At 44.5% G+C, this 15,099-nt stretch overlaps 1 protein-coding gene across 6 annotated transcripts in view; it reads right to left on the reverse strand.

Moving 5' to 3' along the window:
* Positions 1 to 9,518, reverse strand: part of QRICH1 (glutamine rich 1) — a 29,585-nt gene extending 20,067 nt beyond the window's left edge. Inside the window, exons 1-3 of one of the 6 annotated variants that reach the window (XM_083491694.1) lie at positions 9,366 to 9,473; positions 7,036 to 7,098; positions 1,101 to 1,433 (exon numbers count right to left, since the gene is read on the reverse strand). In XM_083491694.1, coding sequence (XP_083347820.1) covers positions 1,101 to 1,412 — 312 coding nt within the window. In that variant the 5' untranslated portion in view covers positions 1,413 to 1,433; positions 7,036 to 7,098; positions 9,366 to 9,473. Of the gene's footprint in view, positions 1 to 1,100; positions 1,434 to 7,035; positions 7,099 to 8,715; positions 9,093 to 9,365 lie in introns of those variants that run through there. The other 5 variants (XM_083491696.1, XM_083491695.1, XM_083491693.1 and 2 more) reach the window with 5 other exon arrangements.
* Positions 9,519 to 15,099: the final 5,581 nt, after the last annotated feature.

Genomic DNA, 15,099 nt, shown 5'->3' on the forward strand with positions numbered 1-15,099 from the left:
TCAAAACTTTTGTGATCAGGTTTACGTTGATTGAATTCAGTTAAGGGTTGAAAGGGAAAGGAAGAAGACAGAGAAGTTATGGACCTGACTGCTAGACAAGCCCTAAATGGCTTGGATCCAGGCTATCAGAAGGGCTGTACCTCCTTATATGAGCTTGCCCGGGCTTTGTTATCTTCAGGGGAGGCCCTGCTCTTGGTTCCACCATCACAGGTAAATTTAGTGAAGGCACAAGAGGGCCTTCTGAGTGGCTGCTCCCAGATTGTAAACTCTCTTCTATGGGAGACAAGGTTGGCCCCCTCTCTGCTTTCCTTTCACCAGCAGGCAAATGCAAAGTTCCTAAGGAACGCATGACTCAGTTATTAACGCTGAATTATATAAGTTACAGTAAGCCATTTGTTTTCCATTAGGTATTCACCAGAATGATGGGTATTATTGGTTTAAATGAAACACTAGACGCAGTCAGGAAGTTTTGTGCAAATGTGCTTTAACAGTCACTTCTGCAGAAGAATATGTCTGAAAATTCAAGATACACCAGGCCTCTAGAAATATGGATACACTGTTTGAAAGAGTGGCATTTGGGAAGTAAAGTTAAAATTGATTTGCCTTATTCCTGTGCTCTTTGGACTATACAGTACTCTTAATAATTTATCTTATGGTCATGTTTGCTTTTAAAGAACATTCACAGATATCCAACACTGAGAGGACTTTCCCCTTCCTCTCCTCTGCAGCCCCACGCATGCCCAACATTTGGACAGCTGAATATCACCCAAGTACTTAACACAGGTACTTTGTGCAATTTGAAAAGCAAAAGCAAAATTAGCAGGGTGGAGAAATTTAAATTAAGTTTCTGATTTGAATTAGATTGGTCCATGTAACAGATATATAGAAAACTAAATAAAATCTTTAACCTATCTGAGCGACGAACAAAAACATTTGTACCTAACAACTACATTCTTTTTCAATTAATTTGTTTTGGAGGAGAGAAAATGCAAGGCGTATGTCTCTACAGTTGTCTATGAAAGCTGCCCAGAGCACAAATTCCTGCATGCTTTTATGTATGAAAGCAGCAAAGAGTAAGACGTGCAACCTTTTAAGATTACCTGAACTTGCTGGGGTTGCTGCACTTGTATTTGCTGCTCTTGCTGTGTTTGCTGCTGGACGCTTGTTGTAACTGGGCAAGCAAGTTCAAGCAAAGATCCAGCCACTTCTGTGCTATCTGTGTAGATGCAGTTGCCACCTTGCTGGTATACCATGGTGGTGGTAGCAGCCGTCTGCTGAAACTCCTGTAAGGCTTCAGGACCCTTGGAGGCAAGGGAGTCCAGGAATTCCTTCATCCTATGCTGTGGGATCGTTCGTGCTTTGACACGGATGTATTCTTCAAAGGAAATGGTGTTATCCAAAGAATTATTCATATTGCAAGGTACTCAGGATTCCTTAAAAGAAACAAAGCAAGCCATTACAATTACACTCTAAGCCACTCTCTCTACATTTCTGATGTCTTTATCAATAAGGTAGAAATATTATTCGGGTCATTCTGACTACTCACCACAGGTTAATTTATTGAAAAGTCATGCATAACAGACACATGCAGCTTTCTATTAAGATCCACTAATCTACAAACCCATTGTCTTTCAATGAGAACCTCAACTCAAGGCAGAGTCAAGCCAAATCCAAATCAGAGGATTAAAGTCTCCACTGATATATGGTACCCTCTGTAAAAACTGGGGAGTTCCCACTAGGCATGGAATAAAAGTTGTTGTTGTTTTTAAAAAAGGTTCCACAACTCCAACAGGCTACTGATTCCCCTGAAATGTTTGTCTCCCTGTGCATGCAAAAAAGGTAACCATTCCTAGCAACGTAGCATAACATTGCTCAGCACCCCAAAACCAAGTCACAATGGTGCAAGGACAGGAAAATCTAAAAGGAAGTGGGGTGGGGGGAGAGGGAAGATGAGGGAATCCCTCCAGAAGGTTCCCAATTTCCAAAAGGGAAACATTCAGGCTAATTCTGATTCAAAGAATAAGTGGATCATTGCTCCAAGTAAAGAGACCTTCCTTTTTGTGGATGCTCTAACACATTGTTTCATGGCTTCAGTATCAACCACACACTAAGTAGAAATGATTCATCACAGCCTGGAAATTTTGCACAAGTGTACAATTTAATGCCTAAATGATCTCAACTTCCATTAAACATGCACACCAAGTTTCTATTTAAAGTGTGGAAGGGTCAGCACCCAGCGAAATTTCAGGAACTGGGAGGGACTAGTAGGGCCTTATTGTTTAGCCTAGTATGTATCCTAATGACTAAAATAATTATGCAAAGCAAGGTAATCAATCTGCATAGCTCATACAGGCTAGAGTGTAATTTTTTACTGCATACCCACTGAGTCTTGCATAAGATTCACTAAATCTGCAGGCTGCAAGGCCTCCTTCAATTGGTGGACAGGCCACAGTGATAAAGTTTTCATTAAGCAAAATTAATTGTTTTGGAAAGGCTTTGCCAAATCTATTGACTTACAGTTGAACAACATAGGCCATTCAAAAAGTCCAAAGATTTTGGAAAATAAATTCAAAGTAAATATATATATATACGAAAGCATATATATATATATATATATATATATATATATATATACACACACACACACACACACACACACACACACACACACACACACAAGGTTGCCTAATATTTTTCATATTACAGTCGTACCTTTAAAGTCGAATGCCTTGAGAGTCAAACATTTTGGCTCCCAAACGATTCAAATTTGGAATTGAGTGTTCCAGTTTGTGAACGTTCTTTGGAACCCAAACGTCCAACACAGGTTCTGCGGCTTCCGACTGGCTGCAGGAGTTTCCTGCAACCAACTGGAAGCTGCATGTTGGTTTCCAAACGTTTTGGAAGTCAAAAGGACTTTCGGAATGGATTCCATTCGACTTCAAAAGTACGACGGTATAAGTATGGAATTTGTGTTTCCTTATGAAATGGGGTGAAAAATGTATACAGAACACACACATCCCTGGTCAATACGCATAAACCCTGAGAAGCAGGATTTGTTTTTTAAGCAGCATAAGCATTGCTAATAATTCTGAACGCTTAACAGTACTGAGTGACAAGGCGTAGCAACATACAAACCAGTTTCTCACTCATAAAGCATTATACTGTAGTTTCCACTACCAAAGAAATTCTGCAATTAAAGAGAAATGAAAGCTCAAGAGAGACACCGCCACAGTTACTACACAGTGAGAAAGCCTGAGGTGAGAGAAAAGTCATCACTTCAATAATCACTGAAGTGAAGCCACTCAGCATCTAGGCATTTATTTGTTCACATTAATACATTTATTGTACAAAGGTAGCCCTGCATGCAGTCGTATCACCTCCTGAGCTGCTCACAAGACATATATTAACAATAATCACCTACAGTGGACTACTGTAGGACTCAAACACATGTCTCAGATTTCAGCTACCATTGAGACCAGAAGATGATGTCTGGGCCCTCTATCAAATTTCTTGTTTTTGAATAGTCAGGCAGATGTCTCTGGCCCTGGCTACATATTATTTGGAGCACCATGAATGCTGCTGCCCCATGGTGGCTCCCTGCACTACTCTTGGTATCACCTGCAACTTCCATCTACATTATTAGGATGGAACATACCATGCCAGCAATGAATAACCAAATTGGGTCAAATTGGCATCATGGTATAACTACATGATTCACTCTGTGAGGATGGAAATTGCAGTTATTAGCAATCGTCATGCGGCAGCAACCATCAGGAAGGCAGCAAATGCAGTACTCCATGTATAAATGAGGCCCCAACAATTATGTAGATTTTCAGGTGGGATCCTATGCAAATTACGAGAGTGATCTAATTTATATATTTTATTATATATAAAATAATACTCATTTTACCTGTATTTAGAAAGCAAGGCTAAAAACTTTGAAACTGCCACACTTGCACAATATTGTATCTGTAATTGGCACCCATTCATTGTTGCTACTGAATTTATGGAAAATTTTCTGCAGAAAAGTAAAGCACTAGAAACTTTCCCACAGATCATGGGCATCAATATCACACCAAGCAAACCTAAAGGAATCAATTACATTTAACGTACATGAGGCCCAATTGCTACAAGAATAGTTGCAAACTTGCCATGCCAGATACATCATCAGATGCAGATGGATCCAAAAAGTAAGAGACCCAAGCCAAAAATGTAATTATGTTTTTAAAATAAGACACATAAATTGACTGCCACTGTCACAGAATGTTTTTCAAATCAGGCCTATTTAATAGTTAAAGTTTAGAGGGGCAGAATATACACATTGCCTAGAGAAGTCTTTATATTTAACTAGTAAATCTGATCTACTTTTTCTAGAAAGTTGTAAGTTAAACATATTGCTCCCATATTTTAGCCACTTAAGTATTCAAATTAAGATGCTTAATAAAAAAGATCCCCACTTTTCCAATCAAGGTTCCAGGTGGCAAAAATGTTCTGGCTGTGCAAGGCAGAACTAATGATGCTATTCCCTTTGCTGCTGACCCAGTAAACACAATTCCCCAACAGCAAAGGAGATTAAATCTAACATTTTGACACACCGCTTTTTCCAGCAGAAAAGCATTTGGTGGCATTGGCTAGAATCAGCTGATTCTAGCCAAAGAAGTAGCCTTTTCAAATGCATTGCTGTCACAGAATGGGGTAATAATTATCAGGTTTAATACTGGACCTCACACTGGAATAAAATTATACTCCAATTCCAAACATACTGCTAAGCCCCACTTACTCAAGGGAATTTACATTTAATCAAGCTGCTAAGGATAGTCAGATTCTGGAAAAGTTACAAGAACAGTCTGTGTGTCTCCCCTGCCCACCACCTTAATTTTGCAATTTTTGCAAATTTTAGGAGTAGCTAACATATGGCTGGATTTGAGGAATTAACCATTCCTTCTTCCCATAAGTCCTAGGTGAAAACTAAAACCTGTATAATATCTAAGAGAGGTTCATTTAAATGTCTACTACCTCCCACATAATGGGACTCTGACCAGATGCAGACAACGTAGCTTCCCCAGTCAAATAGCCTGATAAACGCTATTTTGTGGGCATTTGGGTTGGCCCAATGGAAGGCAATATGGATTCTGGAACATTATGGCTATCAAGACACTGAAGGAGTCATCATTGTTTTCAAATCAGTGGATTTTGAAATGCAGACCCTTTTAGTTTGCCTCAATCTTATGTAAACGGATAAGATTCTGAGTTACTTAATAAAGTATTCTTACTTAATAAAGTATTATTATAACATTGGGAAATATTCATGGGCCCCATTTTCTAGGGCTGATATGATTTCCACAAATATACTAGCTAGAGAATGTCATACAATATTCAAGAGCCTGCCTTTCAAAGTACAGTGGTACCTCGGTTTAAGAAGAGTCCAGTTTAATAACAATTTGGTTTACAAACTCTGCAAAACCGGAAATAGTGTCTTGGTTTGGTTTGAGAACTTTACCTCGGTCTAAGAATGGAATCCGAACGGTGGAAGGGCACCAGCAGCGGGAGGCCTCATTAGGAAAAGCGTGCATCAGTTTAAGAACGGTTTTGGTTTAAGAACGGACTTCCGGAACGGATTAAGTTCGTAAACCGAGGTACCACTGTACCTTTAAATACAATTAGGACTTAAGATCTTAATTTCTATTTCTATGAAATTATTAAAGGGTGGATCACACATCTCATACTTTTGAGAACCAATGATTGAAATCAAGATAAAAATCTGGCCTAACATTATAACTGTTGCCTTTTTCTGCCACCACTTCAAAAAGAAGCAACAGCAAATCTAAGTTGTTTGACAGAAGTTACCCAGAAATATATTTTTCCTTTCCTGTAAATCTTGACACATCCAGACACATTATACAGTAAGGGTTGATAACTCTCTACCTCAGAAGATTTGACCAACTCATGAAATACTTTACCACTGCTTCTAAGATCCTTTTTCCAATTAAATACTGGTGAACAGTTGAAATTCACAAGTTACAGTATTTTCCTACCTTGTCCACACCTTTGTAACCTAATGTACTGTATTTTTCGCTCTATAAGACGCACCAGACCATAAGATGCACCTAGTTTTTGGAGGAGGAAAACAAGAAAAAAATATTCTGAATCTCAGAAGCCAGAACAACAAGAGGGATCGCTGTGCAGAGAAATCAGCGATCCCTCTTGCTGGGATAGCTGCGCAGCCTGCATTCGCCCCATAAGACGCACACACATTTCCCGTTACTTTTTAGGAGGGGAAAAGTGAGTCTTATAGAGCAAAAAATACGGTAATTTACTGGTAGGAAACAACTTTTCTTTTCACAGGTGCTACTGTCACTACTACTGTTTCATAAAACTGAGGCAGATTAGTAGTTAAACATTTGAAGCTTTCATTTACCAAATGTTTTAGAAGCAGCAAGATCAACTCTGGAGGCAGCTTAAAGTGGTATAGGACAAAAGTTGACAAGAATTCTACAATGGAAATTTGCTCACCCCAAGTTGAACCATCACAAGCTATTTTACCTCCTTGGAATCTTCCAGTCTTGAAGCAATCACCTTCCATTATATAAGCTACAAGCACCAGTGAATTGCAGGAGATATTCTTCAGCCTAGTGTCACTGTGCCAAGATACCATCCAGAAAAAAGTAGTGCACATCAAGTGCGTTAATGCTTTAGCCAACATCCATAAATATAGAAATGCATTTATGTTAATGATGCAATTGCTGCAGAAATCATATATGAATCAAAGATCAGTTGTTTGTTTACTGAGCTTTCATCCTTACATGACCTTGGTATAATGTGCATTCCATCAACTTTCAGGAAAAATTGAAATAAATGATATGTAAAACAACAACTCCTGCCTAAGGAAACAAGTATTCCTTTATCTGCATTTTCATGTAAATATTAAATCTGGAAAGTCAGGCCAAGCCAACTGATTAGCAAGCAGTTAGTTCTCAGAATTTAAACGTTATTGAAAGCACACACATTTGTAGTATGCAGACAATCTAAACTCACCAGGCACCATGCTGTATGTATTTCTGATATTCGTGTCCTGAACTCTTTTAGACTCGTGACATTCTGGAGAAGACAGAACAAAGAAACCCTTTCCATCCCCACTTTAATTGTATTTATTTAAGAAATATAAAGGGAGAAGACAATGTTATATGACAAAGTTGGTAGAGATGTGAAGGCCCCTCCCAAAAAGTCCAATCCCCCACCTTTCCCCATTTTTTTCACATTTCTAGCTACTTCATTGTTTTAAAAAGGCAATTCTAGAGCTTTTCTAATTCCAGTGCCTTTTAAGAAAATAAAATTAAAACCCAAACTTTCTGAAACAAGAACTACTCAGTATTCCATGCTGAATTATGTGATGTGTATGTGACATGCTCCCTTTACTTCTATGAGCTGCCTTGAGCTCTGTGATGGAGGAATAGCAGAATATAAACTAACTTGGTAAAAATGTGTTAGCATAAAAGCTTGCAGATGGATAAGGTTTCAGAAACCTTGAATGAGGAAGCAAGTGAAAGAACACAGGCATGGCTGCAGTAGATACAGGAAGTATTGAACATCTGTATCGTCTACACCAGGTGTGGGAAACTTCTGGCCCTGCAGATACTGATGAAATTTCCATCATCCCCAAGCAACACAGCCAATGGTTTGGGATGAAGTAAGTTGTAGTCAAGCAACATCTGCAGGACCGCAGTGTTTCAGAATAATGTAACTTCCAGACCTATCTGGAGATTGTGGGGGCTGAACCTGCAACCTCTTGTTTATATGCACCCATCCACTACAGTTGTTTATTACTAGTGCTATTATTCAAGTAAGCAGCAAGATTCTCAGTTCCATCTAGGCAAACCTTTTGCCCACCCTACTGATCAAGACATGTTTGTGACATTAGGCACATGCTAGCATAAAAGTTGATTAGTGCATTTCCATAGTAATGGTAGCATATTGTACTTTACATTTACAAATGCTCCAGCCAAGGGTCCGAAAGCCTAGAAGAGCCCTAAGAAAATGCTCAGGAACAAAAGGTGGTCTTATCCACAAAAACCTAGGTTTTCAAGTACTACAAAACTCTCTTTGGGATGCTAAAGGAATAGTTCACATGACAGACCCACAGGAATTGAAAGCCAGGAAAGGGCCCACGGTAGATTCCTCCACTCATCTCTTTATCATTAGTAATGATAAATAGGGCAAATAATCCCCCAGTCACTGGTTGCAGGGAAACAGCAGTGTTAAAAGGTATCTATCGGTTTTAAGGAAAACGAAATCCGGAGACCGATAATCATACAGCTGAAATCAGCTGAATAGGGAAAGTTACTCAGCTTGTGTATGGGGTGGGGGAAGAGGGAGAGAGAATCACTCAAGTAAGCCTAACTGTCCTGTCAGAGGTATTGTACAAGGCTACACTCAACGGTCCACTGTAATGCACAGCACGAAGCGCTTTTAGGTACAGTATTTGCAAATATTGCAGGCTCCTAGACAAGGCCAGCACACCGAAAAGGCCCCGCCTTGATCCGCCTCGCCTCCATTTATTCTAGCCTTCTGGCCAAGGGTGGGGATGAGCATCCTTGGTCGAAAGAAACTGGCGCGCGAATGGCTAGGTGAAAAGGAGGAGGAGGAGGAGAAGCAACGGCGGCGGCCGAAAGGGTTTGGGAAGAGTGAGGAAAATTGGCCACAGCCGTGGCAGCTCACCCCGCCTCCCCAGGGTCTCTGCAGCACTAGGGCCCGCCGGCCTCATCCTGGAACTTCGCCTGCGACTGCTGCTGCACCCGAGTCGGCGCCTTTGAAGGAGAAGCGGCGCGAGCGCGCCCGCAGCAGCAAACCCAAGGCGCGCGCCCGGCCCCACAGGGCCCTGGTGGTGGACTTCCCAGCGCGCGAAACGCCGGGAACGCGCGCGCCTACTGCCGCCTCTGGAACCGGGGAGGGGGAGCTGGTGAAGGGAAGAGTCGGGAGCGCAAGGCGGGGCCGCGGGCACCGTGGAACGAACGACGCAAGGCCTCGAAGTCTGCGCGCCGCGGCCCGATCCCGCCCTACGAGTCTCCAATTCCAACACGCACGCAAAGAGGTCCTCTCTCTTTGCCCCCCCAACCGCCCTCCCCCCCACCGCGGAACGCGCGCGCACGCGCTCCCCAGCGCCACACACACAACAGCCGGGCTCGCGGGAGCGCGCTTCGGCCCCGCTACCCCTCCCCCTCGCCGCCGCTATTCTTTTTCTTCTCCTCCTCCTCCTCCACCCCGCCCGGTCTGAGGCAGCTCCTCTTCTTCTTCACCAGCCCCCGCCCCCACTCCAGCCCTCCGGTCCGCCGCTCGGCTGTCAACGTCCCCGCCCAGCGCCGCCTCACCCCGGCCCCTCTGCCGCCTCGCGCCGTCGCCACCTCAGGCCCCGCGTCTTTTTTCCCCTCACAGGTCCCTGGGCGCCATCTTACATTCAACCCGCCGCAACCAATCGGCGCCCGGGCTCGAGCTCGCGACAGCTCCGCCTCCAAGCCGCGCGAGAGCTGCGCGCCGAGTAGACGCCCCTCGCCTTAAAGCGGACGACGGAGGGGACGGGAGGGGTAGGAGGCGGGGGAGGGACCAGAAAGGGGGAATGAGGGATGAGGGTGCCAGGGGCCCCAGTGCCGGATTTAAGCATAAGATAAACCAGCTATAGCTTAGGGCCCCACTCTCTTGGAAGCCCCCCAAAATATACTACTTCTTAATTGTATTTCACTATTAATATACTTCTTCATTGTAATTCAGTTCAACAGTTACTTTGATAAAACACATATTTTGTTATGTGCAAATGGCTTTAGATACCTATTAGGTCCATAAATTGCCATATAGCATATATTCAACACTAAAAACAATGACAATTTGTTGTTGACAAAGGACAGCTGGACATAGAAAGGGCCCCATTACCATCAGTAGCTTAGGGCTGAGGTGCAGGTTGCCCGGCTCGCCTGCTCTTGCCCATCTATAATTCAAGGCCCCACTCCAATCCTACAGCTCTCCCCCCCCCCCCCAACCTGGGACCCTCCAGAGGTTGTTAGATGCCAGTTCCCATCAGCTGCAGCCAGCAGAGCTAGTGGTTAGGGATAGGTCTTGCAGTCCAGCATCATTTGGGGAGCCACAGGTTCCCCTTCCCTGGCATACTGTGCCCCCTCCCCCAAAAGGTTAAATTCTGCTTCACCCCTATAAAGGGCATCCCTTTCTGCTCCTTTGTGCCGGCTCAGAAAAGCTTGCGGCACCAAGGAATTTAAGGACACCCCCCCCCCCGTGTTAATCTGGACACTTACTCCTAGGGCAGATGTGGCTGGGTCAACCTCCCAACAGCCAGACATATGGCTAATAGTCACAGATTAATGAGAGTTGGTATCCCACAACGAATGAGGAATCATGCACAACCTTACAGATTAATAAGATTTTCCTCTAGTAGATATTCTAGCAAGAATAAGCAGTCCCTTCTACAACTGTATAAGCCATTACAGAACTATGAAATCACCTTTTTTGTTAGACAGCATTCCCCCTGCACACCCCTCCGTTGTAACCTGACATATTTCCGCAGTATATTTTTGTAAGCAGGCCATAGTTTCCAGTGCAAGTCCCTTGCTTCTGGGCAAGCCTGACAGAGAGTCTAGGAAGCTGTGAAAGTATTACAGGAATTATTCCTAAAAGAAAGAAACACTACCTAGGCCAGGAAGAGTAGTTTCATAAAATATACAATGTTTTTATTCGAGAAGAAAGGAGCAAACAAACCTTGTGGGAAATTCCCAATCTCAATTAATCGCTCATCTTTATGTTTTGTATTATAAAATAACCTTATATAAAAGACCTAGATTTCCATAACATGCTGGTTCAGAGAAAATCCCAAACTGCCGCACACTGTTTTCATGAGTAGCAGGCAATAGGCACATTGAGATTTGAAATGCCGTTCTGCAGAGCAGATTGGTATTCTTTTTCAGTTAAAATGAACTCTAGTTTGGAGTGAAGGAAAAGCCAAGCAGCTATAGGCCTCTGTCTGCAGCTTAGGTAAAATGCTGTAATATCTAATCAGCAGCTTGCATAGAGTTGCACCCCTTTTGAAACTTTATAGCTACTGGTAAAGGCTTGTGGCAGCAATGAAAAGATTTTTTTTTACCCACAGGAGTTCAGTTCAAAGAGGGAAAATCCTGCTATCACAAATTTAAAGCTTCATAGCCACAGTTTGAAAACTCACAGTTTGAATCTACAGAAACACGCCTTTAAGGAAGAAAAAAATTCCTAATTTTTAGCTAATACAAAGTAATAGATAAATCTTAGAAGAGTTCTCATGATGGAGCAGCTGTAGAGCTCTCTAGGGCACGATTCAGTGGAAGAGCTTTCAGAATGGCACAAATCTTTTACAGCTATTGAGAGATCAGATCATATAATAAAGGAGGTTAACACCTGCTCTGTGCAGCAGTACTGAACAAAGGAAACACTTTTGCAGACACAGAGTCTGTTCCAGGAATAAAGAATTCAGAGAATGATCAACACAGTGTTCCGCATCTCCCCAGCAAGTCCACAGTTATGAAACATGGAGCTGCATCTCAAGCAATCCTCACCATCCAAAACCTTTCCCTAGGCTTCAGCAAAGTTCCTCTTAAGAAATTCAGAGAAATAGCCCCAGCTTGGTTCACACAGAACTCCGCCCTTCCCCATGCATGTTAGCAATAGAAATAGTTTACAAGGAATCTTAATAGCAGTAATGCAGCTTGCTCATTTGAGATTTATGCAAATATGTGATATTCAGATGCAAAAACAACATTTGTATGTAATAATGTAAAATCTGCTCCGAATTCTCATTGAATTCAGTGGGACAGGTAAGTGGATACAGGTCTGCAACATTAATTTGATTTCCATTTGTTCCCAATAGCCTTATTCAAGTGAAAAGGGATTCAGCAGTGGGGAGGCCGGCAAGCTAATAAATAAGAATTGATCTCCAACAAAATCCCACAGCACAAAACGGAAATTAGAAAGCACATTATTTTATCACAAGCACATTTCCTCTCCTTTCTTGCAGAGTAGTTCTCCTAGAAAACAAAGGTAACTAACCTAGCAATATCACTCAGATGGGCTAATTGACTGTTTAAGCAGTTCCTGCTGTTAAATTATGCTGCTCTTTGCTGCCAACGGCTACTAAAACTGTCTCTATTATCTGAAATGACAACAGAAGCAGCTGTGGGCTCAGCAGACCAATCTGAGTCCACCTGAACTTGAAGCCAGTTGAACCAAAGGCTGAATATTTTAGTTTCACTGATACTATGCATCACACCAGTTATGGCTGGAGAGAGGACAGTCAATCACATGAAAGCAACCATTCTCTCCCAAACCTACAGTAAAGCTATTCTCTCTTGAAGAGTATCACATTATTGACAAACCAAACCTAGCCAGCTCACATGCCACACAGAGACTAGTACAGAAAAATTAATAAACATGTCCAAGTTTGGTTTTTTTGCTTAAAATGGGAAATGATTTAGCATCTGGATGAAATAACTCTACACCGCTTGGCTGGCACTATTAACTACTTCTTTCCAGCTTGCTGCAGCAGAGCATTCAAGGCATCTAAACCATATTTGTGGTACTAGTTGGTACTTTTAAAAAAACTACATGAAGGTTAGCTTCCTCCCCTTTGTCACAGGCGGCATACACACCATACATCTGAAGCACATGGTGTCCCCCAGTGAATGCTGGGAAGTGTAGTTTACCCCTCATGAAGGTACAATTCTCAGCACTCTTATAAAAACTACCATTCCCAGGATCCTTTGGGGGAGTTGATGTGCTTTAAATGTAAGGTATGTGCATGGTTTGCTAGAAAAGTATCAAATATACCTTCTCTCCAGTATGTAGGAAAACCTGTATGGTGGTCTGGTCCATGTCTGGGGACATATTCCTACTACTACTGGCATTATATCACTCCGTTTCTCCTCTCTTCTACAATGGGAATAACCATGGCCTACCTCATAGGATTGTTGTGAGATCACATTAAGTGTGTGCAGCTGGGTACTGCTGCTGCAAGGCTGAAAACAAGAAACCAGCTCCCTAAAATACAAGCTTGCAATAGCCCATTATGTGGGCTATTCTGGTGCACTTCTGGTGCAAGTTCAGCTTTCCTGCGGAGCTCAGAGAGGCTTTTGCCATCCTAACCCACCACGCTACGTTGGCCCCGGTGTCTGTCGCGTGGGCCCGGGGGGACGATTGCCACGAGGCTTCCGGCAGGTGCTTCACCCAGGAGGGAGAGGGCCCAGCCTGCCTCCATCTCTTACGACCCGCACCCCAGAGACCAGGCCGGGCTGTGCCAAGCCTGCAAAGGAAAAGCACAGGCTGCTTTAATATCCCCATGTGCTTGCTGACAACCTCCCACTCCACAGCACCAACAACCGGCCCTTAAGGTGGCACGGGCCAGCAGTAGCAGCAGCAGCAGCAGCAGCAGGTGACACAACTTCGGCTGCCATCACTCCAGCAGAGCGAGACGCCGCCGCTGCTCGGCTTCCTCCGGCCAAGCTTCCCCTGGCGCGCGGGTTTTGCATTTCGTACTCTCTCTATTTATTCTTTTGCAGCAGCGACCTTGCTCAGCCAGCACTCGTCGCGCGTGGATTGCTGGGGGCGGGGCGCGCACAGAGCGACCCGCGCGGCTTTCCGAGCCAACCCTCCTCCAGCCCACCTTAACAAGGGCCTAGGCTTGCTAACTTTGCAGCTAGACCTCGGTGTTTGTACACACTGCAGAAAATGTGCAGGACTTTAAAGGTGCAGCGACCCTCCCGCATCCAGCCTTTCTTTCTGGGAGGAGAGGAGGAGGCGGCGGGCGAGTCACCCGTGCAAGAGGGAGCGAGCGATGGCCCGGGATCAGGCCTCTCCGATCAGGGCCAAAGGTGAACCGAGGGAGGGAGGGAGAGAAGGATCCCTAGCCTCGTGCGCAGCGGCGGCTCTTACGCGCGCGGACCCTGCGATGGCGCAGCCGGTGTCGTGTGCTTTGCTCCGTCCAAGCGGGCAAGGCGAGGGCGGAGAGCCGGGAAGCAGTCCGCATTTCCCAGAAGCAAGCGCCGCAATGGGTACTGCGAGCCAGACAGGCCTTGACAGTGGAGGGCGGGCTTGCTTCGGGGCTTGGCGAGGAGGAGAGGGAGAAACCCGAAAGGGCACCGCGCGGCTGGGCGGTTGCAAATCAAGCGCTTGAAAGGGTTGCCTTTTGCAGAGCCGGACAGGTGTGGAAGGAGCGTTCCTGCCTTTGTCATTGATAAAAGGGCTTGCGGGGGAAGAGGGGGGGTGCCCCTTACGGACACCAGGAATTGCTGGCATCCGTTGATCTAAAGAGACAATGGCTTGCAGCTCCGGGGCTGAAGCCAAAGCGCTGCGTTAGCAGCACCAAAGTGACCTCTGCAGGGTGCAAGTCTGGGTGGGCAGTGTGTAGGGAGGGCCTGGGCTGCCCAGGCGACAAGACCCGCTGATGCGGTCTAAATGCACCAGCTTGGCTGCAGGAATTACCAACCCCTTAGGGATTTGTGTAGGGTTTATTCTATAGGGTCCCCCCCCCCTCCAGAAGATGACCGGCAAGGCAGAGGAGGTTAGGATCAGAGTCTGCCTTCTCCTAGATGGGCTATCTTCCCAGGTTGACAGGCCGCATCTGCCCCTCACTTCCCACCTGGTTTAGCCAGCAAAGCTGTTTGCTGGTTGTGTCACATGCTGACAGCTTTTAGGAGCCACAGGTGAGAGCTGAGTGCAGGGTAGGGACCCACTTCCTCCCCTCTGCCCCCAAGATTGCTTCTGCTACCCCCCCAAATACTCTAGGTTGCTGAAATTTCTGTTCAGCTGCTTATTGCTATGGTTTACTTTTGTTGCCATCGGTCGTAAATTCCAGTAACTGGCAAATCAAGTCCACCTCCCAGCAAAGTTGGTATTCTGCCATCTTCCTTCTCTTCTACCAGTTCAGTTAATTTATCTATTTCTGCCCATTCTGAATATTTTAATAGCTGCTCTCAGTCCGTGGGGATTTGTTGACATTTCCGTTTTCGAGCCCACATAATTTTTACGAAGAATTTCGGGTATCTAGATCTAAATCATGGAGGACAAGGCTGTACCTCC

Source organism: Podarcis liolepis, assembly GCF_965112155.1.
Source record: "Podarcis liolepis genome assembly, chromosome: 2".
Classification (NCBI taxonomy): domain Eukaryota; kingdom Metazoa; phylum Chordata; class Lepidosauria; order Squamata; family Lacertidae; genus Podarcis; species Podarcis liolepis.